This window comes from Equus caballus, chromosome 13, assembly GCF_041296265.1.
Source record: "Equus caballus isolate H_3958 breed thoroughbred chromosome 13, TB-T2T, whole genome shotgun sequence".
NCBI lineage: Eukaryota > Metazoa > Chordata > Mammalia > Perissodactyla > Equidae > Equus > Equus caballus.
In genome coordinates this window covers 2412479-2439849 of record NC_091696.1, presented here as the reverse complement: position 1 = coordinate 2439849, position 27371 = coordinate 2412479, and the positions used below count along the sequence as shown (strand labels likewise).

Here is a 27371-nt window from a genome sequence, read left to right as displayed (position 1 = left end):
ATGGGCAGTGTGAAGTTCAGAGTGCATGTCACAGCAGGGCCCCGGGCGCTCAGCAATGACCGAATGCTGCCGTCAAAGCTGACGGTACTGTCCTTGCTGTCACTGGGGCTGTGAGTGCTGTCCTGTGCAGGTGCCATGCTTGGGCCTTCTGTGCATGATCTCGTCTCACCCTTACAACTGCCCAGCTGCCAGGGTACGATCACCGGCCTCATTTACCAAGGAAGGAGCCCAGACCCAAGCAGCTGAGCAACTTGCCTGAGGTCACGACCACTAGTCAGTGGCCTGGGGAGGCCGGGATAAGACGCAGCCCCTCTCCTCACAGGACGCAAATCCAGCCCTGGAGGCAAATCCAGGAACATGACATTTCAACACGAGATTATAAACGACAAGTCAAAGGGTGCTTGGGAGCCCAGGGGAGGAGGCCTCCGCTCCTTCGGGGTTTCAGGACAGACCTCCTCCAGGAGAAGCCCTTGATAGGGCCTCCACTGGGAATGCTGTCCCCCTGACTCCACCTGGCCCAGTTCTGCCCCCCATCTGGCCGTGGCTGCAATGTCACTTCCTCAGCGAGGCTTTCGCTGGCCCCCGTCATGAAAACCAGGAGCTTCTGTGTTATGCTCTCAGCCTTTGGAGCATTTCCCACAGTTTGTAATCACGCAGTAGCTCCGTGAAGGCCCGTCTGTTTGTCCAGGACCTCGCACGGTGCCAGGCACAGGGGAGACCACTGGGGACACCTGCTGAATAAATGAATGAAAGCTGTGATGGCACCCGGTTAGGAGAGGAGAGATGGGGCTCGTATTCCAGGCCGTGGGGACAGCATGAGCAGATGACGCCTGTGGCATGCTGTCGGCAGGCCACGATGGACAGTTCTGTCATCTGTGGAGCGGGAGGCAGGGACAGACAGGAGATGCGGCCAGAGAGGGCAGCAGGAGGTGGCAGAGCGGCCTTGTGGGCTAAGGACCTTTGTTGTTGGTGATTCTGGGACCTTGAAGGGTCTCATGTGGGGAGGTGAGGCAAACGGCTCTGGGTCTGTAGCATGAGGGTGTCGTGTGGCTCTGGGGGGTCACCCAGAAGTTACTTCGTGTTCCTGCACCTCAGCTTCAAACAGTGAGCATACAGCGCTCAGGACAGCCCCAGGCACTGTTTTTATCATTATTCCGTCGTTGGGCAATATTTTTTACATTTGTAGCTTGGGCACAGGGCTGAAAATTGGAAATATGATGGTGACATATCAGATCTAGGGGGCAATCCCTTTACTGCTGTAAATGAAGACGAGGGTGGCCCCAGGCCCCTGGCAGGAGGTGAGTAGGGACAGGAGGCTCGTGAGGAGGAGAGTTGCACCAGACTGAGAAGCCTTGGCGTCCAGGTGGATGCTGGGGGTCAGGAACAAAGAGCAGGCCGTCCTGGGTTGCAAGCTTGGGTGCCTGAGGGGATGATGGCACCATTAGCAAAGCTGTTCCTCTGCCTGGCGGCTGCTCCTCATGCCCAGTCGCCAGCACTGGCTTTGTCTTTGTCTTCAGAGCCTGCCCAGGAACCTGCCAGTGACCATCATCTCTCAGAACTTTGGGGACGCCAGCCCCAGGACCAACGGCCAGGAAGCTGACGACTCCTCCACCTCAGAGGAGTCGCCGGAAGACAGCAGATACTTCCTGCCCTACCACCCGCCCAAGCGCAGGATGAATCTGAAAGGCATCCAGGTACCGTGTGGCGGAGGGGGCGTGGCTCCGCCACCACCGTCAGGCTCTTGCCAGATCGGGTCCTGGGGAGCTGGGAGCCCCGCTGCGGACCGGCAAGGACCCAGCACGGCCACGTGTGGTTCTGGTGCGGGTCTCAGACCCCACACGCGACTCGACCCGTTTCAGCCCTAGAGACAGAAATCTTGCCAGCTCATGCTTTGGACTCGTCTTTACCAATTCTCTCATCTCGTGTAAATGTAACGGAAGTTAAGGAGAAAGAGAGAGAGGATGAAATCAGCATTATTTCCCAGTTCATTTTGTTTGTTCAACAAATAGGTATCGAGTGCCTGTCACGAGCTCACTGATGTTAATGGCTGGGGACAGGCACCATTTGGGGAGCAGCCAGCGCTAACCCCCTCTGCCCTGCTCAGTCTCTAGTGCCTTCCATGGCACATGGCTGACCCCTGATGAGGAATGAACCATTGAGTGAGTGAATGAGTGAGACCATCTCACATGAGAGCGGCCGTGACCAACAGGGCCTGACAGTGCCTCTACCCCACCCCCTCTTTGCGCACGTGGAGCCAGAAGCCCCAGGACAGCACGTTGGAGGCCAGCTGGGGCACTGCTGTTGCCTCGTGCTGAGGGTGGCCGGGCAGCCACCCGCAAACCTTGTCCTTTCCTGAAAAGTCCCCTGCATCGTGTCCCTGATTCTGCTCAGCCTCCCACTCCCGCTCGCTCTGTCCCCCTCTGCCACTCTCAGCCCTTGTACCCTCCAAGCCACACCACAGCCCCCAGGGAGAGCTTGTCTGTGCCAGCCACTGCCACTCCCGGAGACGGGCGTTGCTGGCCTCCTGTGATCCGGCGGCCACAGGACAAGGGAGCATGCGCTCGCCTCCGTTCATTTTTTCCTTCGCTCTGGTGACATGTGTCTCAGGCCGTGTTTGATGTGTGTCCTCTGTCTTCTCCCCTCCCCTCTCCACTTGTTCAGCTGCAGAGAGCCAAATCTCCCATCAGCCTGAAGCGCACAGCAGATTTTCAAGGTTAGTGAGACCCCCAGATCCCTCTCCTGTCTGTCACTCTGACTCTCTCGGTCCATCTGTTTCTCCCATCGTGGCCGTCAATCCTGCCAAGTGAACCTGGGCTGGGCCTCAGGGACCCCTGAGTGGCGGGGCATCCAGGTAGTAATTAATGTTCACTGTCATCAGAGGGGGCAGGAGCCCCAACCATGGAAACCTCGCGTCTGTGGTTCCGGCCACCCTGCGCCTCCCCGTGCCTCCGTTCAGAGGCCCTGATGCTTCAGCTGAACTTTGCATTTCTGCTCTTGGCTTGTCAGCCAGAGGACTGCTCGACCCTCCTCCCAGGCTCTTGGCCGGGCACTCCGGGCGTGGGAGGCAGCCGGGTCACCTGTGAGCCCCGGGCTCTCCAAGACACGCTGTCTCCAGGGTCCTCTCACGGGGACTCTGGGAGTGACAATGGCCAGCGGGGGTTTGCCCAGGTGAATCAGGCACCTGCTGTGTGCCAGGTGCCGGCAGGTCCAAGTACTCAGGCAGGGCCATCAGTGAGGAGTAGAAAGTGGCTTTGGATGCCCACGAGACAGTGGTTGGAGGAAGGATGAAGAAGAATAAAGAAGGGATGTCAAGTAGGGGACATCTAGACCAGGACCGGAAAAGGGAGACTCTTGGCCAATGGACACAGTCTCCAGAAGGGCACCCAGGACAGAGCGGGGAGCAGAGACAGGGACGTGGGGCCCGGCAAGTGCAGTGTGAAAAGCTCAGAGCGGGACAGAGCTGGGCGTGAGACTGCAGAGGTTGATAGGGCAGACGGACAGGGCGGGTTCATGGACCTCATCCCCCCGAGGGGCGGTGAGGAGGCAGGGGCGTGAAGGGTAGGATCTGGGCTGTAGGCTGCCCTCCCTGGGCCTGGTGGAGGGCAGAGGTGGGGCACCCGGGGAAGGTGGAGCCCAGAGCTGGGTGCCATCCCCTTCCCTTGCGGCTGGATCAGAGGTCGCTGGGAGCTGCTTCATCAGAAGGGAGGCGTGAAGGGCCTGAGGCCTGCGGGAAGTAGAGAGGGCGTTTGTGCCAAGAAGAGGGCAAGGGGCAGCAGGATGATGGGGCTTCGCTCCTCACCCAGCCTTTGCCGGGTGCCTAGTGCAAGGCACCGGGGTCAGGAATGTGCAACATGCAGTTTGTCCCTCGAGGTGGCCACAGATGTAGGTGCATGCGTGTGTGTCTGTGCACACACACCACACGCACACATGCATGCTCAGCAAGGCGTGGCACACGGGTGGGAAAGCCAGCCCCTCCTCTGCAGCAAGACGAGGGCCAAGAGATATGTGCAGGAAGCCCCAGACAGCCCTGAAGGAGCAGGAGGGGTGCCGGGCCTTCCCTGAGGAGGCGACAAAGCGCCCTCATTGGCCTCAGTCCGTGATGGGCCAGTCCCATTTAGTAGGGACAGTGGGATCCGTTTTGAGGATGGGGTGATTGGCAGGGCCAGTCCCTGCTCCGCGAGAGACATGCCTTCCCAGTTTCTGCTATTCCACCCAGAGTGCCAGCTGGGGACGCCACCTGGGTCCTCAGAGACAAATGACAGCCTCCAGCCTTGACTGAGGCCACCCTGGGCCCGGCCCTGGCTGGGGGCAGGGACATGCTGGCGAACAAGACCAGGCTCCCCTTCAGGAGCCTACAGTCGGAAGGGGAAACGAGAGCACGGAAGCCCCCATGGGAGAGAGGACAGCTCCCACGTGCTCAGTGCCCTTCAAATCCCCTTTCCCTCTCTGCATCCTGCCCCGACTCGACGAGGACAGGGAGAGGACATGAAGAAGAAGGTGTGGACATCAGCCCCAGCTCCTCGAGATCCCTGCCCATCACCAACTCATTCTCCAAGATGGTAAGCCGTGGTCCCCCCACCATCCGCCTTCCGGCTCAGGCCCCAGCCCTGCCTCCCCTCACCCCGCCAGCTTCCCTCTGCAAGCCAGCCTGTGAACAGCATCACCCCCCTTCTGGGGCTGCAGCCCAGGCCCTCCTTATGTTTATTTAAAGATGTTTCCACAGCCTCACGATGTATTTACACCTTCTTGCCGCCTCCTCTCCCAATTTAACACTTGGTGGGAGGAAGAGATGGGCCTCCGAGGGGCTGTAGTGAATTGCACAGGCGGATGAAAATTCTGCGGCAACTTCTCAGCCCCTGGCAACTCCAGCAGCCTGGGGAGGCGGGTGGGCGGGCGGCGGGCGGGCGGCGGGCGGGGGCGTCAGCAGCTGGAGCCTCAAACGGTGCAGAGCAAAGTGCCCCCTCCCCCCGGGTCCAGCGCCCCCCAGCCTCGGCTCCAGCACACCTGGGCAGGGCCTGGCAGGGTCCCAACCACTGATCCAGTGTCACTCCCCGCAGCCAGGCAGCAGAAGGTGTGGGATTGGAAATTCTAACCCCGAGGGGAAGCCCTGGGAAGCTTGTCAGCTCAGCTGCCAAAATCAGGCCCTGGGGAGGCGAGATTTGATCACGAGTGACTCCTGTCTGATTGCAGCTCTGGGGGCGAAATCCAGGCCTTTTATTTAAGGCAGCCCTTGCCAGAAGCCAGTGGGCCTTGTTCCAGAGGGTCACCCTCCAGCAGCCATGCTGTCCAGGGGGGTGGCATCCATTGCCCCCACCACCCCACGCCTGCAGGTCTTCCTCTCATCCAGAGCAAGTGCCCAAGGCAGGCGCAGCCCAGGGGACATGGAGCTCAGCCTGTGCTCCCAAAGCTCGTGAGGCCCCTGAGCCCCGGCGATTCCCGCCCGCATCCTCCCTGCCCCCTCCCGAGGCAAGCAGATGTGCAAGCAGATGTGCACCCAGCTCGGCGGCTGCAGCCTCCCCAGGCTGAGCACGCGCCTTCTCCGGCCAAGGTCGCCGCTGAACACCAGCTTGCTGTGCCCACACTGCCTGCCTCGGAGGCGGGGACGCATCTAAGTTAAATTTAGTCCCTGTGTATATAATATTTATGCCCGCGGAGGCGCGTAACACGTCTGTGTGTGTGTCTGAAGCAGCCCCATCGGAGCCGCTCCAGCATCATGTCGATCACTGCCGAGCCCCCAGGAAATGACTCCATCGTCAGACGCTATAAGGAAGACGCGCCTCCTCGGAGGTGGGTGACAGGTGGAGGGAGGAGGCGGGATGTTTTCCTGGAACCCTCAGGGGCCACTCTACACTCACTAACTCAGCTGTCCATGAGGCAACCTGGAAGGGTAGGCAGGATGGTGCCCGTTTTATAAGGAGAAGACTGAGGCTCAGAGAGGACGTGTGGCTTTCCCAGAGTCACCCAGCTAGCTATCCAATGACAAAACCTACGTCACTTTGCCCCCTGCTGCCCAGAAATCAAGTTCCTCATTGCAATGACCCTGGGGCTTGGCTTTTTCTCCCAAAGATTGATTGACACTATGAATGGCCTCTCCCTTCCTGCTCCCTCTCCCCCCAACCCACCTCTTGTAAACCATCAGAGCCCCCGACTAGTACAACGACAGTGGAGGTACACCTGGGCATCGAGATGTTTCCAATCGGCCAGATAGTTGGCGTATCACAGTCGAAGTCAGAGACCATTGGGTGGTTTCTGGCAGGGCTGGACCCACAGCTCCCATCCAGTGCCATCTCAGGGGGCTCCTTGATTTTACGCCCATCACGCAGTGCAGCCCATCCGAGCACAGATGGCTATGCAGTTCTTTCTCTGTGTCAAAGAAGAGTGAGTGGGAAGTCGCAGGCGGGCTGTCGGCCGCTCTACTCCCCAGCTCTTCCTGCCGCTCCGCACACTGGCTGATGTGGCCTCCGCAGGCTGCCGGGGCCGCCCTGCCCTCCTAGCACAGCGTCCAACCCCGCCTTGGTCCATGATCCTCCACCCACCCGCTGACCTTCCTCTCCCACCCACCCTGCCCTCTGAGAAACAACGCCTCTCAGAAGGCCGGAACCTTCCAGAATCTTCCCCCTCCCTTGACCACGTGCATGCACACAGGAGCTCCCCCGTCCCTCCCTTGTGTCTTGCAGCACGATCGAAGAGGACAATGACAGCGGTGGATTCGATGCCCTAGACCTCGACGGTAGGTACCTGGCAAATGTGGGAGGCCTTCCAGGTGCAGGGGCTGCCTGCCATCCACAAGAACAGGGCTGCATTGCCCGCACCCTGACCTGCACATAGTGGGTCCTCAGGAAACTGTGTGGGACAGATCCCAAGAAAGCAGTGCTCGAGTGCTGTCTGTGCACACGGAAGGTAGGCGCTGGTGATGCGCTGCCTGGGCCGGAGGCCCCCTGAGGAGCCGTCCTCTGTCTTGGAGGCGGTTGGGGCCATCCAGCTGCCGAGCAGGAAGAGTCAGGTCTGAGCTTTTAAGAGAGCGGCTCTCATGATTGTAGCCACGCGCTGCGGCCGCGCTCGCCCTGCGTGCCTGGTCCCCTTTGACTCTCAGCAACTGTTTGCAGAAATCTATTGTTACCCCCATTTGAGGGATGAAGAAACAGAGCCTTGGCGAGATTCAGGAGCAGTAGAGTGAGGGTGGGCTGGGAGCAAGGAGACCACCTAAGAATCCCTCTGTTAACCAGCCCGAACGAGACGAGCAGTAGGAATGGGGGAGGAGGCTAGAATTGAGGGGGGAGTGGCAATTAGGATTCCTTTTCTTCCCTTGAAGTTGGAGGTGTGGGGCGGGCAGGCACCGGGGAGATGGAGCGTGTGTGGTAGTCCTAAAACGGCCATCCCCTACGATGGAGGGGATGTTCCCTTGGCCCCGGAACACGCGGTGCAGAGAGGCGGGAACAAGGGCTCAGTCCCTAGGGAGACAATGAGCGCGTGGCGCCGGCCCCCACCCCTTACAGCCGGGGAGGCCCAGTTCAGCCCAGCAGACCTGGAGCCTCCACACTTTGCCAGGCCCTGTTACAGATGCACAGAACACAAAGATGTCCCCAAGTCCTTGCTATGGCAGAGACTGCGGCAGTCTAGCTGCGGACCAGTGGGGATGACAGATGCCAATGCACATACCGAGAGCATCTGACTGGGCGGGCAGGAGCGAGGGGAGCAGGAAGGGTTCGGGCCTCTCAGGAGATGGCTCGGTGCCTCAGGATGGTGGCAGCGTCCCCTGGCCCCCACAGAGCCAGCAGCATGGAGCCTGGCTCTGAATCCTCTGGGTGTGGCCTGCCAGCCCCCTCGGTTCTGGGGCTCCCCCAATGCTGCCTCCACCCCCCCGCCAGCTCAGCTGCCAGCAGATAAAATGGAAGATTAGTGGCTCTCTTTAATTGGGGACCATCAGAAGCTATCAAGTGTTAAAGAGAGGTTAGCACCTAATGGAAGCTGGGTAATAAGAAGAATTGAAGGAGTTTTGGAAAGGGGAGAGCTGGGGAGAGAATTCTGGGCAGCCGTCCAAAGCATTTTGCAATGTCGGGACAGATTCCCTGTGCAGAGAAGCCTCTGTTATCAGCCCAGAGCAGGGTTTGCAGATTGTCCATCCCAGCAGCCTGAGCTGTGTGGAGGGGGTGTCGTTCCCTGGGTCCTCGGGGTCTCACTGAGTTCAGGAGAGAGGGGGTGCTTCTGTGCTCGGTCCAGACTCTGCTCCTCCAGCCCCGCCCCGTCCCATAGGCCAAGAAGCCGGTAGATGGTGGTGAGACCTAAGGTGGTCCCAAAATGAAAATACGGACCCCGATTACAAACCAGGACCGGCACCTGCTAATGGAGACCCCTTTTCCGGATGCAAAAAGGAGTCTTAAGATCCTGATTGCTGGTGACGCTTCCCACTAAGAGGGGACTCCTGGAGGCAGGAGACGAGCTCTCTTGGAGAGGATTCAAAGACCCGACCCTATGCCCCTGGGGGGCCTCAGGGACCAGCTGACTCTGATGCAGCTTCCTCGCCCAGCGTTGGGGGGCGGGGTGCTTAGAATTTCCCAGGAGGCTAGCAGGGAGGGGCAGGGACCAGAGCCACCAGACTAGCCTGCAGCCAGGACCCTGGCCTGCCTCCCCTGGCCATCCCAGCCAGTCCAGGGGCCGCCCTCGGGCCACCCCTGGCCACTCCCAGGTCCTGACGGGCGCCTCACTCCTTTGCAGATGACAGTCACGAGCGCTACTCCTTTGGCCCCCCCTCCATCCACTCCTCCTCCTCCTCCCACCAGTCCGAGGGCCTGGACGCCTATGACCTGGAGCAGGTCAACCTCATGTTCAGGAAGTTCTCTCTAGAAAGGTACCATGGTCATGGGAAAGGGGAAGCCAGGGTGGGGGACAGGGTAAAGGCCACTCACCCTCTGGGTCCCCCACAAAGTGGACCATCCATGTCACTCCCGAATTCTAGAATCAGAGTCTCAGAGTCAGAAGTCACTTGGCCTGACCCTGATCAGGCCCAGAGAGGAAGGGCCTTGCCCCGGGCCACACAGCCTGGTAGAGCCAAGGTAGGGGGACTCCCATGTCTGACTGGCCCGGGCCCCACCTGTGACCCATCAAAGCCCAGTGGGCCACGCCCACAGCCGCCCTTCTGGTCCACGAGAAGGAGCAGGGTAGCCAGTGCACCCGGGCAGCCCAGCCGATGCAGAAGGTCAGCCCTGTGCATGACCCCAGGTCTCACAGTGATGATGTCCCCCTGTGGCCACTGCGGCCAGGAGGGCGGCTCAGCTTCCTGTCTGTGTTTTGACAGCAGGAGCCAGTTGCAACTCTTACTGACAGCAGCTGCTGTTGCCGCTCCCAGGGCGTCCGAGGAAGCCAGGAGGCTGCGCCCCGAGTCCCGCCCCCTGCTGTGTCCCGGAAGCGGTGTCCTCATGAGAGCCACCTAACCACTCTTTTATATCCTGACGCAGACCCTTCCGGCCGTCTGTCACGTCCGTGGGGCACGTGCGGGGTCCCGGGCCCTCGGTGCAGCACACCACGCTGAACGGCGACGGTCTCATCTCCCAGCTCACCCTGCTCGGGGGCAACGCGCGTGGGAGCTTCGTCCACTCGGTCAAGCCGGGCTCCCTGGCCGAGAAGGCGGGCCTGCATGAGGGCCAACAGCTGCTGCTGGTGAGGGGCTGGGGCTGGGGAAGGTGGCAGCCCAGCCTAAGCGCCCGTGGCTTTCCCTCCGTTTGCACACCGTCTGCACACCTACTGCTGACAGAGGACAAGCCCCCACCCCCACCCGCAGCCTTGCATTAAGCTGCGGATTCCCGGCCAGCAGGAGGGAGCTGGGAGGTGGCAGGGCCATCAGCTCCTTGCCACAAGTCCCTCTCCAGGCCTTTCTCTGCAGCTCCTCGCTTGTGTTTCTATTGCCTCTGCACGTGCCACGTGCAGACACCTGCACACGCGTGCCCCGGGGGGTGGACGGGAGCCCCCGTTTAAGAGGGGTGCTTTCTTCCTTGTGGCCATCGCTGAACTAGTCGGTGGGGGGGGAGAGAGGCTTTCATTGCCCCGCGGAGCCCAGGAAAAACGGTGTGTCTTTGCTCTCTAGCTAGAAGGCTGCATCAGAGGCGAGAAGCAGAGCGTCCCCTTGGATACGTGCACGAAGGAGGAGGCGCACTGGACCATCCAGAGGTGCAGCGGCCCCATCACTCTGCACTACAAGGTCAACCAGGAAGGTGAGGCCGCCATGCGCTCCTGCCCTTGGCCACGGCTGGGAGGCCGCCAGGTGGGGCGAGACCCTGGACAAACATCTTCATCTTGCTTGTCCATTCAGCGGGATGGATGAGCTGGTCCTGGCTCCCTCTGGAGGATCTCATGGGCAGGCGTGGGACAGCAGGCCAGAAGGGAGATGCACCTGAGCACAGGTGCGCACACCTGCCCTGGGGCAAGCAGCACACCCAGCCACAGTGGACTGACTGCCGGACCCAGCAGGAGGGGGCCAGGGCCCCCAGCCCATGGCTGCACACCGGCCTGGCCCACCTTGCCCCTCTCCCCACCAGGCTGAAGTCTGCGTGCCCTCTCGGGCTTCTCAGCCGGGATGTGGGCCACGGCTCCGGGCTAGCCACTCCGGCACCAGCAGGTCCTCTGAGCCACATCGTGGGCTGGGCCTTTTACTCTGAGCTCCCGGCTGCAGGACAGCCAGGCCTCGCCCCACCTGCTCGTCTGGCCCCCGGCAGCCTCTGCATCTTGCCTCTGCTCTCTCGGCCAAGACTCCCCGGCAGGGAGCTCTGAGCTCTGTCTTCCATTTGCCAGCGTCTGAGTTCTCATTCTCACCTCTGGGTTTTTTCCTGCATGATTATCTCTGCAGCTGGATCTTATTTTTAACCACCAGCGCTCATGAATGTTTCAACAGAGCATAAATAGCCACTTTCTCTTTAGCCGTTCCCACGGCTGCCTGCTCGTCCCCGCTCCTTCCCGGCAGGGCCTGGTCGGGGCAGAAGATGATAATGATGCTCTGTCCCCAAACACAGGACCCAGACTCCCGCCCTCTCCCGGGCCTGGCCTTGCAGCCTAGCAGAAAGTCTCTGGGCAGTGCCCTGCCCACTGGCCAGCAGTGCCACGGGACACAATGTGAACAGTGCCCCCCGAGTTGTCCAGCAGCATAGCCCGCAGTCTGGAATCCAGTGAAAGAAAGGATGCTTTTGGCAGAGCCTTGTTGGTAGGGCCTTTCCGCCCAGGTGGCGGAGAGCTCAGATGGCGCTGCCTGTTGACCCCCGACCAGCTGGGTGGGAAGGACCCGACTGGGAACCCCCCATTTCTCCACACACATTGATCAGACAGCCCGCTGGCTCAGATCTCCCTGGAACGTGTGGGGTTGATGTTCGACAAGCTCTTTCTGGGCCGTCTTAGCCCCCACCGTGTTACACGGTTCTCTGCTTGTGGCACTGATTTTGGGGTTTGTATTACGGATTTATGTCACAGACGTACACATTGCTGCCTTTATTGCTTTCATGCTTTAGGCCCTGCTTCCCACCATAGAGATTTGTTAAAATTTATCCTAAAAGACGACTGGGTTAAATAAGGTTAAAACAACATTTGCCATGGTCCTGCCACCTTGGAAAACCATTTGGCAACATCAACTAACGCTAAATATATACATAATCAATGATCTGGGAGTTCCGCTTCTTTTGAATGTATCCAAGAGAAATGAGTACATATGTCCGCCAAAAGATACGAACGTGTGAGAAGGTTCATAGCAGAGTTAGTCATGATAACCAAAAAATGGAAACGGCACAAATGTGCACACCAGAGAAAGGATAAATCAACACCGTGTGAAATACTATACAGCAATGAAAAAGAACACAGGGTGCTACCTCGCAGCATCACGGATGAATCTCACTGACACAGTACTGAGCAATCAAAGCCAGACGTGGAAGAGCACATACTGTTGGTTCCATTTCTATGGAGTGAGGCACAGCCAGCCTGGAGAGTGGTTACCGTGAAGAGTGTTAACAGAGAGGGGACAGGAGAGAGGGTTCTGGGTGGTGGTTACCCGGGTATACACATTTGCAAAAATTCATCAAACTGAAGACTTAAGAATGTATGCAGCTTACTGTACATAAGTTGCGCAGCAATTAAAGAAAAACAAAAATCATGCGCATTCCGTGTGATGGTGGGAAAGGCCTGGAGACTGTACAAAGATTCTAGATTTGCAGCAACCTGGCACAGAATTTCTCTCTGAGCTTCTTGGCAGCCAAGGCAAAAAGGGAAACCCATAAGTGACCCACTACTCATTGATCAGGGGGGACAGGCTTTTTTCTAGCCACCAACTCTAAGAGGAGTGTATCATGTGGGTGCGTTATCTGGGGGTGACAGAGTGAGGGAGTTTGTTCTTGGGGGCCTCTTAGTGACAGGAGGCCCTTTGCCGATGGACAGCTGGTGCATCCTTGACCTGCTCTCCTGCCACAGGATACCGGAAGCTGCTGAAGGACATGGAGGAAGGCCTGATCACGTCGGGGGATTCCTTCTACATCCGGCTGAACCTGAACATCTCCAGCCAGCTGGACGCCTGCTCCATGTCCCTGAAGTGCGATGACGTGGTGCACGTCCGCGACACCATGTACCAGGACAGGCACGAGTGGCTGTGCGCGCGGGTTGACCCCTTCACAGACCACGACCTGGACATGGGCACCATCCCCAGCTACAGCCGGTGAGGCTGGAACCCGGGCGGGGCTGGGGGGTGTGGAGCTCGGCAAAGGGGCTGGAGGGGGAGCCTGTGCCTGTTGACCAGTGAGGTCCCCCGTTCCCCACTCCTCCTGGAAGGCTCTCCGGGGATGCTGCTCTCTAAAATCCCATTTCACCAGTAAATCTCAGAGCGCCTCCTTTCTGTCGTTCCTGGACAGCTTCAGTTTTATGCTCTTTTGGGTTCCCTAGTCACTTCTTTACAGGCGGCCATCTCCCAACCTCTTTACGTAAGTACAGAGCAGTAGCCGCCCAGGGCTGAGCATCCGCCTCCCCTGGTTGGGCACACCAGGTGTCTGGAAAGCTGCTCAGGCCGGCCCTGCGAGGTCAGCATCAGCAGACCAGATTCACAGATGGGGAAACTGAGGTCAGAGGGGTTAGGTGACTTTGCCACGGCCCTGCAGAGTCAGCACTGGAGGCAGGATTTAAGGCCAGATTCAAGGCACCATGTGTTCCCTGGGGTGCCCCTGGGGCTCAACGCTCACACCCTGCGCAGGGCTGGGCACACGCCCCCTCCCCGAGCTCACCCCTGAGCCTCACCCTCCCCTCTCGCCTCCCCAGAGCCCAGCAGCTCCTCCTGGTCAAGCTGCAGCGTCTGATGCACAAGGGCAGCCGGGAGGAGGCGGACACGGCCCACCACACCCTGAGGACCCTCCGGGTAGGTCACCCAGCGGCCCTGCCGGCTTCAAACCACCTCCCGGGGTCTCTGTTGAGGAATAATAAGTGGGAGCCATTAATCTAATTGGGACGATGGATTCAGGGGACTTGGTGCCTCCGGAGTGGGACGCCCCTCCAGAAGGAGCCCCACCCTCTGTCCTCCCACGGCCTCTGACTTTAAAGCGACAGTGATGGCCCAGCCGGTTTTCAGTCTGGCTGGGCTGCAGGCCTTCCCTCCGCTGTCTCTGGTCTCTGTTGGAACAAGTCTCGGGGCTCCTCGTACCCTTCCAGGCTTGCTCCCCATCTGGAACACTTTGACCCGTGCCTGGGGCTCCTCCGCCTTTAGCACGGAGCGGGTCTGGGGGCACGTCTCTGCTTCCCCATGGCGTCAGTGTGCTGGCACGTCCTGCCCAGCCCAGCGGTCTGACCGATGGCTGAACTGATTTCAGAACACCCTGCAACCTGAAGAGCCGCTTTCCACCAGTGACCCCCGGGTCAGCCCCCGCCTCTCGCGAGCAAGTTTCCTCTTTGGCCAACTCCTTCAGGTAAAGCTCCCCAGAGCACCGACTGACTTCTCAACCCCGTTTTGCTGTGGCTCTGCCCTCTCCCTACCCAGAAGAGAAGCCTGTATCAGAATAGCGGTGTTCTGCATCTGCACACCACTCACACCTTTTCACTGCACCTCATATCTCCCACAACATTTTATCCAGGTGGCAGGTTGGGAGACAGTAGCAAACCCTGCTGTCATGAAAAGATTTGAGGCCAAAAGATACTTAAGCAACTCGATTGTTCAAGTACTAAAAGAAGAATCAGAAACAATGTATCAGTAAACATTGCAGATATCCAGGTCAGTTCTGTCCCTCAGATGGAGCATTAAATTCGAGCATCCTGGCAGCCAAGGGAAAAAGGGAAACCCAGCAGCTTCTTTAAATCTTTTCTGACCACAGAAACGTTTTAGCTCTTCAGGACCAGAAAGAATTTTTCCCTTGTATTTAATTCTAAAGTAATTTGGGGGGGGGAGGGGGGGGCATGGACCATTATACAAAAGACATCGAACAGCATAGTGGAGGATAACTTCAGAAACAGTTTCATATAAATGCAGAAGCATTCTGTGTGGCCATTTCCTCCATCACCAATTGACAGAAGCTGAGGGAGTAATTACTAAGATGTAGCCCGCTGAGGCTGTTCCTATGTTGGCCTCCGTGGAGCTAGCATGATCCCTCCACTGCTCCATCCTATGATGGAACAGAGGGAACCCCAAGAGGTGGTTAATGGTGTGACCCTAAAACCCAGGTAGACACAGACAGGTAGCAGAAAGACACTCCCGGAGGTGGAAGGGAGCCCTGGCAAAGTCTGAGGTCCCCCCGGCTCCTGGACTTTGCTCCATGCAGAAGGAGGACATGGTGAGACCCAAAGGAGCCCATGGAGTATGGCGGGAGCCCGGTTCCATGCCCACCGCTGGGGCGTCCCTTTCCGCCCTCCAGGACCCAACTCTGAGTTGTAGAAGAAAACAGGCCTCCCCCCACCGGAAGACTCGGGGATACCGAGGCAGGGGGCGTGGAGAGCACGGTGTCACAGGAGACGAAGTCATTCTGCGCGCACACACCAGGCGGGCAGTCTGTGGGCTGGGAGCTGGGGCGGCACAGCTGGGCCACTCCAGGTGCCCGTGGGCCCACGTGGGCTGCACCCACAGGTCCCCCAGAAGGCAGAAGGATTATCGGGGGGCCTCATTGAGGGTCTGCTCAGGGCCAGCCCCCAGCAGGCTTCCTGCCTGGTTGTGGGGGAGAGAGTGGCGTTCATTCGCTCATTTCCCTACGCTGACATCCCCAACATCCAAAGGACTCGGGCGACCTGCTGGGTGTCTCCTGTTTGTACAGGGGAGGCGACTGACCCTGGCCCCAGGGGCAGAGCTGGGACCCGAAAAGAGCCTCCCCGAGCCCGGGTGGAGGCGGCTCGATCCGGTTCGAAGCCGTCCTCTGCCCCCCCCCCCCCGTGTCCTCCAGTTCGTCAGCAGGTCTGAGAACAAGTACAAACGGATGAACAGCAACGAGCGGGTGCGCATCGTCTCGGGGAGCCCGCTGGGGAGCCTGGCCCGGTCCTCGCTGGATGCCACCAAGCTCTTGACCGAGAAGCAGGAAGGTAGGGCGCTGGCTGCCTGGCCCCTCCCCACCTCCTGCAGGTCCCGTGGCCTCACAGGTCCCGGTGGGCCACATGGGTCCCTTCAACGGGACTGGGATGTGTGCTTCCTCAAAATGGGGGATGCCACCTGGGGATGAGCTGCCTGGCCTTGGCTGGGAGGACCACACAGCCCCCGGGGGCAGCGTCCCGCCAAGCTCGCCCCTAACTAACACTGGCTATGGTTGGTGTGAGCCCAGATGCCCATGTTAATTGGAGCTGTTTGCTGTCAGGTGGTCACTTACTGATTTCTCTCCCCTCTGCGTGCCTCTTGCCATTCATCAAGCTGGCGAGGGGCCGCCCAGTGCCCAGTGCCCTGTGGAAGGCCCTGCTGATGGCAAACCAACCCTCCTCCCACAGGAGGACCTGGGGCTTCAGGGCTGGGACGGCTCGGCGGGGCTCGGGGGGCCGGGTGGAGTAAAGGGACAGTCCGCTGGTCTCGCTCTCCTTGCATCCGCCCTGCCCTCTGCCCAGCCCGCTCTTGCTCCAGCTCTCCTCGCCGGGCTCCTTCTCTGGGTGCCGGACTCAGTCCCTGCCTCTCCTCAGTGAAGCCATCACTGACCGTCCTGCCCCAGGCCCCTTCTTCGGAGCCCAGCGCCGGCCAAAGTGATCAGTGTGTGTGCGTTACACGCCTCTGTCTGCTCCCCGCCACCACCGACCCCCTGACACAAAAGCACCGAGAGGCAGGGCCCCCCTCTGCCTGGGTCAGCGCTGTCACCACAGCTCCCAGAATGGGGCCCGGCCCACGGGTCACCTCATCAACGTTCTGGAGATGGCCAAAGGGTATCCTGAGCCCGTGGGCTTGCAGTCAGCCGACACACTTTCAAGGCTCCCCAGAGGGCACCCAGGGTCTCCGTGCCGCCCAACCCCGCCGGGCGGGCAGGGGTCTCACAGCAGGTCCTTTGCTGTCCTCTCCCAGAGCTGGACCCTGAGAGCGACCTCGGCAAGAAGTTCAGCCTGATCCCCTACAGCCTGGTGCGTGCCTTCTACTGCGAGCGCCGCCGGCCCGTCCTCTTCACGCCCACCATGCTGGCCAAGGCGCTGGTCCAGAAGCTGCTCAACTCGGGGGGCGCCATGGAGTTCACCATGTGCAAGCCAGGTGAGCGCCCCACGCCGCCCCGGGAGCCCGCCCACCGCCACTCCTCCTCCATCACGTGGTGTCATGTCACGTCGCCTCGGGGCTGGAGAAGCGCTGGGTGTGGACGGGTCGGGGGAGAATGCAGCCTTAGTTCCCGCGGCCCCCCTCTCTGAGTTGCCTCTGTCCCACAGCAGCCCCGGGAGCAAGGAGAGCAGACCTTGTCTTCCCCATTTTACACGCAGGGTGACAGGGCAAAGGTCACGGGGTCAGCCAGGAGACTCGACTTGGGGTCCCCACTCTGGGCCCTTAGGCAGGAGGCGAGCCACCCTATAGCTCTGGGCCTCCGCGTCCTCGTGTGTGCCTGGGGGACGACGATAGTACCCTGCACGGCAGAGCGTGGAGCCCCAATCCTGGCCGTTCTCTAGAATCATCCTCAGCATCGCCTGTATTTAAAACTGTGGGTGTCCAAGCCCACCCCAGACCAATTAAATGTCAGGTGTCTGGGGTGTTTTTTTTCAGTTACGGCAAAATAAAGAAAACATCAAATTTACCATTTTAACCCTGTGTAAGTGTGCAATCCAGTGGCGTGGAGCACATTCACGTTGTTGTGCAGCCATCCCCACCACCCATCTCCAGAACTTTCCATCTTCCCAAACTGAAACTCTGTCCCCATTAAACGCTAACTCCCATCCCCCTCCCCCAGCCCCTGGCGCCCACCCTTCTACTTTCTGTCTCTGTGAACTTGATGACTCTTAGGTCCTCGAGCAAGTGAAGTCACACGCTATTTGTCTTTTTGGGACTGGCTTATTTCGCTTAGCATATTGTCTTCAAGGTTCATGCACGTTGGAGCGTGTTGTCAGAACTTCCTTCGTTTTTAAGGCTGAACAATATTCCACTGCATGGATGGACCACATTTCCTTTATCCATTCATCTGCCAGTGGACACTGCGGTTGCTGACCTTTTGGCCGTGTGAATAGTGCTGCCGTGAACACGGCTGTGCGAGTATCTGCTCCAGTCTCTGCCCTTTGTAATTTTGAGTGTACACCCAGGAGTGGAATTGCTGGATCGCGTGGTCCTTCTATGTTTATTTTTTTAATTTTGACACTGCCACACTCTCTTCCACACTGGCTGCACCATTTTACAACCCCACCAACAGTGCACAAGGGTTCCACTTTCTCCCCATCCTCACCAACACCTGTGATTTTCTGTTTTGGGGTTTTTTTAATAATAGACATCCTAATGGGTGAGAAGTAGAGGTGTCAATGTTTTAAGGCAAGCTTTGGAGGTACCATTTACATACAACAACATGCTCCTATTGTAAGTGTGCACTTGAATGAGTTTACACGAGCGTGTACACTCCTGCAAGCACGGCCACAACCAGGATGGAGAGCATTGCATCCCCCCATAGAGCTCCCTGGGGCTCCTTTACAATCCTGTCCCTCCCTCCACCTCCTGCCCCAGACACCGTTGCTCTGCTTCCTGTCACACCTTAGTTTGCATTTTCTAGAACTTTCTATAAATGGAATCATGCCGTGTGGGATCGTTTGTATGCCTCTTTCTTCCACCCAATATAATGTTGCTGAGATCCCTTGTGTCGTCGCTCCTCCTGCTGCTGAGAAGCATTCCGTTGCACGCACGTAGTTTATGCAAAGGCCCCCGGTGGCTCTCACGTGGGGCCCAGGCTGAGAACCAGCGGTCAGCACCATCCCTGGCCCAGATGGGCCTCCGTGAGCCTGAACCCCTGCCCTTGCCACTGACCTTTCTCAGGAAGCCCCACAGTAAGGGTCCAAGCAGGAACAGACCCGCCTCCTGGGTCCACACGGATTCCCAGGTCCACGGCCTTGAATGTTGGCACTAAAGCTCCCGAGGGCTTGAGGGTGCTGGCTCTGTGGGGCTCTGTGGCCCCCGCAGCGTGCTCCCTCCCCGTCCAGGAGGGCCTCAGCAGACGGTGTGGTTGGTGGGCAGGAAGGATGGTAGTCCTTGAGGCAGGTGGCCTGCGAGGGGCCCAGCCTCTCTGAGCACCAGCTGCTGCAGCCACCGGAGTGCCCACCTCTTTTCTCAACAGGGCCCATGTGCCTGCACGGCCCTCCCAGGCCCAGCTATTGGGTGCAGGAACCGTTTTGGGGTGTGCACCCCCAGGAGCCACATATGCCCTCCAGGGAGGCTCCAGGAGAGGAACTTCACTTCCCCCCTGAGGCTCCACGCCTTTTCAGCTGACACCCTGGCCTGTAGGAGGCTTGGTAAAAAGCCTGACTTGAAATCCCACTTGGGCCCCTGAACTCTGCAGATGCATCCCTTCATCCCCTTGGTGCATTCATGGCCAGCTGGCCTTGGGCGCTGTCAGGGCAGGAATTCGAGGCTTCCTCCCTCCCCCGAATTCCCCCAGAGCTCCTCGCCTGCTGGCTCGCCCCAGATCCCTTCCGGTTCACTTCCACCACGCTGTAAGCGTGCACGCTGGACTAGGGGCTGATGTGGGCTCCCCCCGGCCAGCCAGGCCTGGCCTTTCCCCACCCTCCTCCTTCACAAACAGAGAACCTGAGGCCCGGAAAGGTTAAAGACGTATTCAGGGTCACCCAGCAAGTGAGTGGTGGAGCACTCCTCCTCCAGGAAGTCTGCCCGCTCCCCTTTCCCGCCACACCTCCTCAGTGCTCCCACAATAGGTAGCCCTTCACTGCACCTACTAAGTTATATCTGTGTCCCACATTCTTCTCCCCAGTTAGGTTGTAGGTCCTCGAGTACAACAGCTATGTTTTCATCTTATTTTTATTCTTAATGCCTGACCCTTAGTAAATTTTCAATAAATGTTGAATTATTAAATTAATAGATGGGTGGGTGGATGGATGGATGGATACGTAGATGGATGGATGGAGATGAATAGATGGATGGGTTGATGATGGATAGATTGATGGATGGATGATGGGTGGGTGGATTGATGGATAGATAGATGGAAGATGATAGGTAGATGGATGGATGGATTGATGATGGATAGATGGATGGATGGTAGGTAGGTAGATGGATGGATGATGGGTAGATAAATGGATGCATTGATGATGGATAGATAGATGGATGGATGATAGGTAGATGGATGGATGGTTTGATGATGGATAGATGGATGGATGGTAGATAGGTGGATGGATGGATGATGGGTAGATGGATGGATGGATAGTGGGTAGATGGATGAATGGATTATGGATAGATAAATGAATGATGGGTGGGTGGATGGATGGATGGGTAGATAGAGGGAGGGATGATAGATAGATGGATGGATGGATGATGGATAGATGGATGGATGATAGGTAGATTGATGATGGATAGATGGATGGATGGTAGGTAGGTAGGTGGCTGGATGATGGGTAGATAGATGGAAGGGTGATGGGTAGATGGATAGATGGGTTGATGATGCATAGATAGATGGATGATAGGTAGATAGATGGATGGATGGATTGATGATGGATAGATGGATGGATGGATGATGGGTGGGTAGATGGATGATGGATAGATGGATGGATGATATGTAGATAGATGGATGGATGGATTGATGATGGATAGATGGATGGATGGATGATGGTTAGATGGATGGATAAATTGATGATGGATAAACAGATGGACGGATGATAGGTAGACGGATGGATGGATTGATGATGGATAGGAAGATGGATGGATGGTAGATAGGTAGGTGGATGGATGATGGGTAGATGGATAGATGGTAGGCAGGTAGGTGGATGGATGATGGATAGATAGATGGATGGATGATGGGTAGATGGATAGATGGATTGATGATGGATAGATAGATGGATGTATGGTAGGTAGGTAGGTGGATGGATGATGGGTAGATAGATGGAAGGGTGATGGGTAGATGGATAGATGGGTTGATGATGCATAGATAGATGGATGATAGATAGATAGATGGATGGATGGATTGATGATGGATAGGTAGGCGGATGGATGAGCGGTAGATGGATAGATGGATTGATGGTGGATAGATAGATGGACGGATGATGGGTGGACAGATGGATGGAACAGGAAGTCCTTCATGATGAGCGACTGGTGATCGACACTGCACCACGGTGCCTGAGCTACCTTGTAATGAAACTTATTGCCGAGAAGCCAAACCATGAGTGTTTACCCTACACCTATTCCGTGGGCTGCCGTGGGGAGCGTGAAGAAGCGTGACTTCAACCCTGCCCTCAAGAAGCCTCGCCGTCTAGTGAAGCAGACAGGAGTCATGTAAACGTGGCCAGAAGGGGATTGGACACAGAGTTCTGTCGAGCCCAGGAGGGGGAGGCAGAGCCTGGATGGGGCCACCTTGTCCCGCTCTCAGGACTGGCCCGTCTCTCCGCAGATGTTGTCACCAGAGACGAGTTCCTCAGGAAGCAGAAGACAGAGACCATCATCTACTCCCGGGAAAAGAACCCCAACACTTTTGAATGCATCGTTCCCGCCAACATTGAAGCTGTGGCAGCCAAGGTGAGATGGGGGCTGGGGGTCTGGCTGGGGGTGACACCCCCCCGATCACCTGGGCCGTGGACGAGGGCCAGATGCAGAGTTGCTTTCACATCCACCCCACCTGCCCCAGGCACACTTTCTCCTTTTCCCTGTCGCGCTCATCTGCCCCGTATTAACTGTCTCTCTCCACGCCCTCGTTCTCCGGGCCCTGACGTGCGTTTATATTTTGAAACCACTTTCTATTTCCGATGGCTTCCTGATGCAGGTGTTCCAGTTCGCGTTGTTTAGGCCTGTGTGTGTCTGCCTGTGATAACGAGGGCCAGAGATAGAGAGTGAGCATGTCAGGGCGAGAGACAGCGAGAGGCGGGTGGGTGACAGGTATCGTGTTTGCCAAACGAGGGAAAATGGAGCATCTGAAGGGTTATTGGCCGCGATGCAGGAGAGGTGTCTGCATGCAATTTAGAGTCTTCTGGAGCCAGGCCGGGTGACCCTTATCGGCCCTGCGCACCGAGTTCTTTCTCATTCTGGGGCTTTATGAAAGCCCGGCTCCAGCCCATGGCAGCTGAGCACTGTCCCAGAGACTGGGGGCTCTGCTCCGTGGTGGGCAGTGACCTTGAGGGTGGCAGGAGCGGGAGCCCAGCCAGGAACTCCTCATTTGTTGTCCAGCTGACAGTCATTCCCACGCCCTCCCCATGTTGTCACTCACTCAGAGGAAAGCACAGGCAGAGCCGTCAGCCAGCCTTGAGCCGTTGGTTTGGTTTTAAACATGGGCACCAGGGGTTTCGGGAATCTGACAGCCGGAGGGCATGGAAAACGAGTGGCCGGGCTGGAGCCAAGGTACTTTTAGCCGAAAAGGTGATTCCGTCCGACGGATCCATGCCGTTGGAAGTCCCAGTAGTGACCACGCTGGCGGGGAGGGGACAGTGACCAGAAGGAACATGGGGGGCTCTGGGGCTGGTCGTCCCCACCTCTGGACCTGGGTGCTGGTCCCACGGGCTCGCTCAGTTTGTGAAAATGCACTGAGCTGTATGCTCAGGAACATGTGCACTTTGCTGTATTCGTGTCCTACTTTGATGCAGGGTTTTTGTTTCTGAAGTGACGCCTTCAGCAAAACAGAGATTGTCCTTCTATAGAAATGACAAGCCCATGGGCCATGGGGAACCCTGGTTGAGGACCTTGCAGATTCGCCCAGGGCCCACAGCCCGCCCCCCTTTTAGGAGTTCTCTACCCTGTGCCGAGTACCAAGGATGCCTTGGGCCGAGCAGGATAGCAGGCGCCCTCCATGCTCATTTTGACTTTTATTAAAACTCACTCACGCCGCCTGACCCACCTCGGGCTGGGTGCCTCAGCTCTGCCATCACCAGTCGCCGTGCACAGCAGAGGGGGACCAGGTGTCCGGACGGGTGGGGGCCTTGTCTCGTGGAGAGTGGGCGTCGCCTTGGGTCCGTCCCCACTTCAGCCAAGGTGGCACTCAGGGCTCTCGCCCCCTGTCTCTGTCCCGTGAGCCTGACCCTGCATCACAGGCCCCGCCCCAGGCACCCATCAGGCTGGAGGAGGGGCCCCGCTACTCACCGCCGGCCGCTGTGCTTACAGAACAAGCATTGTCTGCTGGAGGCCGGGATCAACTGCACCAAAGATTTGATCAGGTCCAGCATCTACCCCATCGTGCTCCTCATCCGGGTGTCAGAGAAGAACATCAAGAGGTTCAGGTAAGGCTCCGAGACCCCCGGGCCCTAAAGCACCCCTCCTTCTCCCTCCCACCCCTCAAGCCTCTGGGGTTCCCACCAAGAACAGCTGGCTGTGTCAGCCCCACCCCCACCGCCACCCCACTTGTCCCTTTAGTGAATCCTTATTGAGGGCCGGACCATAGTCCAGGGTGGACACGGCCCCTGACCTCCAGCAATGGAGACAGGAACATACACTCATAGACCATGTCCAGGGGACGGATGCTGGGAGGGAGGAATGGGCGCTGCGGGACCAGGCAGACAGGAAGCTGACGTCAGAGCAGACCCGCCGCGGTGAGGGGGGCCGGGCAGGTGCTGCAGGAGATGCACTCCGGGCGGAGGGCACAGCTGGCGCCCAGACCCCAAGGAAGGGACAGCCCAGAGGAGGCCAGTGTGGTGGGCGATGGGCAGAGCAGTGAGAGCTGACCTTGCAGCCGACGGGGGTCCAGACGATGCCAGGCCGTGTCGGCCGTGGGAAGGATGTGACATTTTAGTCTGGGTGAGACGGGAGCCACTGAAGGTTGTGAGCAGAGGAGTTGCGTGATCGGATGCAGGACTTAAAAGTCTTGCTCTGGCTGCCGTGTGGACACAGACGTTAGGACCACCCGGGCAAGAGCTGGGACCCAGATCCTCTCTGGGGGGCGATGAGGAGAGGGCCGATTCTGGATCCTGTTCAAGGTCCAGCCTGTGCAGTTTTTTGAAGGGTTAGCTATGGGGTTCAATGGGGAGAGAGGAATCGGGGTGATACTGAGGTTTGGGGCCTGGCTGTCACGTGGTGTGATCTGTCTCTGATCCCCACCTCGCCTCGCACACGCCTGCAACTGGGACTGAGAGAGGTCTCTCTCCCCAACTACTTCCTGAGCACCTACTAAGTGCCAGGCACCAGGGAGCCCATGAATGAGCAAAGGAGACAGAAATCCCCACCTCCCCATGTCACACGCGCTCTGACAGCTGCTGTCCGAACACCAGAAACGAGCAGCGTTGGTGAGGTCGGGGAGAAATTGGAAGCCTGGTGCCCCGCTGGTGGGAATGTAAAACCGTGCAGCCGCTATCGAAGACAGTGTGGGAGTTTCCCAAAATATGAATAATAGAACTACCATATGATCCAGCACTTACGCCTCTGAGTTTATACCAGAAAGAATCAGAAACAGAGTCTTGGAGATATTTGCACACCCGTGTTCATAGCATCACTATTCACAATAGTCAAAAGGTGGAAGCAACCCCAGTTTCCATCGACGGATGAATGGATAAACAAAATGTGGTCCATCCAGACAAGGGAATACTATTCAGCCTTGAAAAAGGAAGGAGGTTCTGACACCTGCTACCACATGGATGCACCTTGAGGACATTATCCTAAGTGAAATAAACCAGTCACAAAAGGGCAAATACTGTGTGATTCCACTTCTGTGGGGTCCCCAGAGTCATCAAATTCACAGAGACAGAAAGTAGAAGGGTGGGCACCAGGGGCTGATGGAGGAGAAGAGGGAGTCAGCGTTTCATGGGGACCGAGTTTCAGTTTGGGAAGATGAACACGTTCTGGAGATGGTTGCCCGATGACGTGAATAAACTCAACAGTACTGAGCTGTACACTTAAAAAATTGGCAAGATGGCAAATTTTATTTTGTGTGTACTTTACCACAGTTAAAAAAGAAACTTTTCTTAAATCCCGACCTCTTGGGATTTGCATCAGGAACAGAATAGATGCACTAATAGCGTGCTAGAGGCGGTGGACGTGATGGAGAAACACAGAAGGGGAGGGGGCACTCAGTGGGAGGACTGGGGAGGCCTCCGGCACGGGGTGGCCAGGTGGGCACAGCGCCACTTCCCGAGGTTCTCCCGGGGGTCAGACAGTGGGCCCACGCCGCGGGGCCCAGCCCAGCCACGCCACAGCCGCCCGCGTGTCCCCCCGCCCTCTGCCCGCAGGAAGATGCTGCCGCGGCCCGAGACGGAGGAGGAGTTCCTGCGCCTGTGCCGGCTGAAGGAGAAGGAGCTGGAGGCGCTGCCGTGCCTGTACGCCACGGTGGAGGCCGACATGTGGGGCAGCGTGGAGGAGCTCCTGCGCGTCATCAAGGACAAGATCGGCGAGGAGCAGCGCAAGACCGTCTGGGTCGACGAGGACCAGCTGTGAGGCGCGGCAGCCCTGAGTCTGAGCGGGGGCTCGGGAGGGGCGTCCGGACCGCCCCCCACCACCGGGCAGTGCCGTGGGGGCGAGGGAGCATCCTGCTGTCCGCAGGGCCACCCCGGCCTGGGGGCTCGGTCTACCCGGTGGGGAGTCCCTCCAGGGAGCCCCAGGGAGCAGGTGCAGCTGTGGGGACAGACGCGCTCGGGAGGGAGCAAGGCGTATTTATTCCGCCCAGGGCTGACCTGGCTGAGCGGTCCAGCCCTGCTGGCATTAGCGGGGAGGCGGGGCCCCTCAAAGGACACGCAGCCAGGCCCGAGGCCAGCGGCCCGTCGGGAGCCGGAGCAGCAATTGAATGTAATGCATGGGACAGGTGTGCTCCCTGTGGGGCAGGGACCCCGAAAGCCAGGGCACCCCTCAGCCCTTGGGACACGTGAGATGCACATCCCCAGGCGGGACAGGGGAACGTGCACCATGCTCTTATCTTTCTTGCATTAAAACTTCTCTATTTCCTTGTTTTCAACCTCTTTTTTCTTTTTAATTTGATAGTTTGCAGAGTTTCTCAGCTCTCACCACCTTCCTGACCTGCAGGCTGGGTTCAGGCCCCGGGTCCCGAGGAGGACAAGGGAGGGTGCCATATGTCCGGCTTTCCCAGGACGGGCCTGATTCACACCGGGCTCGGGGTCTGGGCGTGATCGCTAACAGCTCCCCTTCGGCTGGGAGGCGTCCTGATTTGGACGATAAATTATACGGTCACCCTGGGACGGGCCCGTCCTTTCAGAGGCTGCCCGGGGGTCTCGCTGTCTGTACCCCTGTGTCCCCCGACTCCAGCCCTCCCAGCACACTGTTCTCTGTCTCTCAGTGTGTGTCACCTTCCCACATGCGGCCCGGCTTCATCCAGCATGAGGCAGAGAACACGGTGGGTTAAGGCGCTCTGGCAGGTTGGCTCCCCACTGCCCAGCAGCTTGGGGGCTGCAAGAAAGCTGTGCTTCCCTCCACAGTGGGTAGCAAAGGCCCTATGGGTTCTAGATTGTTCTCCTTGATGCAAACTTCTCAGGTATGGACCCAATAGGGCATGGCCAAATGAGGCACAGCTCAAAGACCATAGTTTCCTGCCACCCTTGAAGCTAGGGTAATCAAGGAAATGTCAGGCAAGGATGGAGAAGGAGAAGAGACAAAGCAGACAAACAGCCCTTCTTCCAGTTTCTTGTCTGGAATACAGATGTGATGGCTGGAGCTCCAGCAGTCCTCTTGGATCTTGAGGTGACCTTGAGGATGGAAACCCTGCACAGAGGATGGTAGAATTTAAAGATAGAAGGAGTCAGAGTGGCTGATGACACTTTGGAGCCCAGGACTGCCGCTTGGGTTTCTTTTATATGAGACTGAAATAAATTCTTACCTTGCGTTAAATGGTTGTTGTTTCGGTTCTCAGTTACTTGCCTTTTCAAACAGAGAGCGGCCCTCCAGGAGCCCGGGAGGGATGTTTCTTCCTCCAGAACAGCCCCAGGCACAAGTCGGACCGCGCTGGGTCTGGAGAGACCGTGATTCCGGAGGGTCAGCGGAGGTCCCTCGGGGCCGGATAAACCGCCACGCGGCGAGATGCGAGAGCCAAAATGTCTGTTTCCATCCTGCTTCAAGTTAAACAGTAAATTCTCCCCCGGCCGAGGCAATCACGTTCCCACTCAGAGGCCGAGCTTCCTCGGAACGCACTCGGAGCCGAGGGGACGGACGTGGCTGGAAGAGAGTCCCGGAGTGAAAGGTCTGCTGATGGGTTTATATTTATTTGACTTCAGGATTCTCAGGCCTGGCACAATGACCACTCTCGGCTTGCCTGTAATCTGGGGGGGTGGGAGGGGACAAGGACGGGTGAAGGTAAGCCATGCGGGGGGGAAAGAGCTGAAAAGAGCTTGTGGCTGGGGTCCCCCCCCCACCCCGAGGGATTGCAGCCAGGCCCCAGCACGCCGGCGGGGGTTGTATGTTTGTTAATAAGATGGGGTGGAAGGAGAGAAGTCGGGAGTGAGCCGCCGTGTTCTCGGTCGCTCCCTGGATGAACCGGTGACGTCGGCGGGAGGCTGGGGTTTGGAGCCCTGGGGAATCTGTCCCCCTGGGGATTTCAAAGGAGACCCCTGGCATCATCTCCTCCAGCTCTTGGGTCCCATTAGTCAGCGGCCCAGCCATGCACAGCCCCCGGGCTGCCTGGGAAGGGAAATGGACCCCGGGTAGAGCTGGGCGCTGGGACCGCTCAGAGGTCTCTGCAGAGCCGGCTGCAGCTTGGGTTGTCACGCCAGGGTCTGCCAGCCGAGTGTTTCCCCTGGAGCCAGCCCAGGGCTCGCGGGGGCTGCCCCCCTAAGGCGCACAGTGGGGCTTCTGCCCACACAGCAAGCCCGTGCCCCGGGTTCTGGACAGGAGCCTGTGCCGGGCTGGTGGCACCAGTGACGGATGCCCAGTCTGCCTCCAA

General features: G+C 58.3%; 1 protein-coding gene across 3 annotated transcripts in view; it reads left to right on the top strand.

Moving 5' to 3' along the window:
- Positions 1-25436, top strand: part of CARD11 (caspase recruitment domain family member 11) — a 114399-nt gene extending 88963 nt beyond the window's left edge. For 2 of the 3 annotated variants that reach the window (XM_023655183.2, XM_070231389.1), the window contains 16 exons: positions 1518-1694; positions 2662-2713; positions 4477-4559; positions 5687-5787; positions 6678-6730; positions 8716-8848; positions 9456-9657; positions 10082-10208; positions 12442-12682; positions 13276-13372; positions 13821-13916; positions 15375-15510; positions 16466-16645; positions 20967-21091; positions 22664-22779; positions 24718-25436. In XM_023655183.2, the coding sequence (XP_023510951.1) occupies positions 1518-1694; positions 2662-2713; positions 4477-4559; positions 5687-5787; positions 6678-6730; positions 8716-8848; positions 9456-9657; positions 10082-10208; positions 12442-12682; positions 13276-13372; positions 13821-13916; positions 15375-15510; positions 16466-16645; positions 20967-21091; positions 22664-22779; positions 24718-24922 (2124 nt within the window). In that variant the 3' untranslated portion in view covers positions 24923-25436. The remainder of the gene's footprint in view (positions 1-1517; positions 1695-2661; positions 2714-4476; positions 4560-5686; positions 5788-6677; positions 6731-8715; positions 8849-9455; positions 9658-10081; positions 10209-12441; positions 12683-13275; positions 13373-13820; positions 13917-15374; positions 15511-16465; positions 16646-20966; positions 21092-22663; positions 22780-24717) is intronic. The other variant, XM_023655184.2, reaches the window with a different exon arrangement.
- Positions 25437-27371: the final 1935 nt, after the last annotated feature.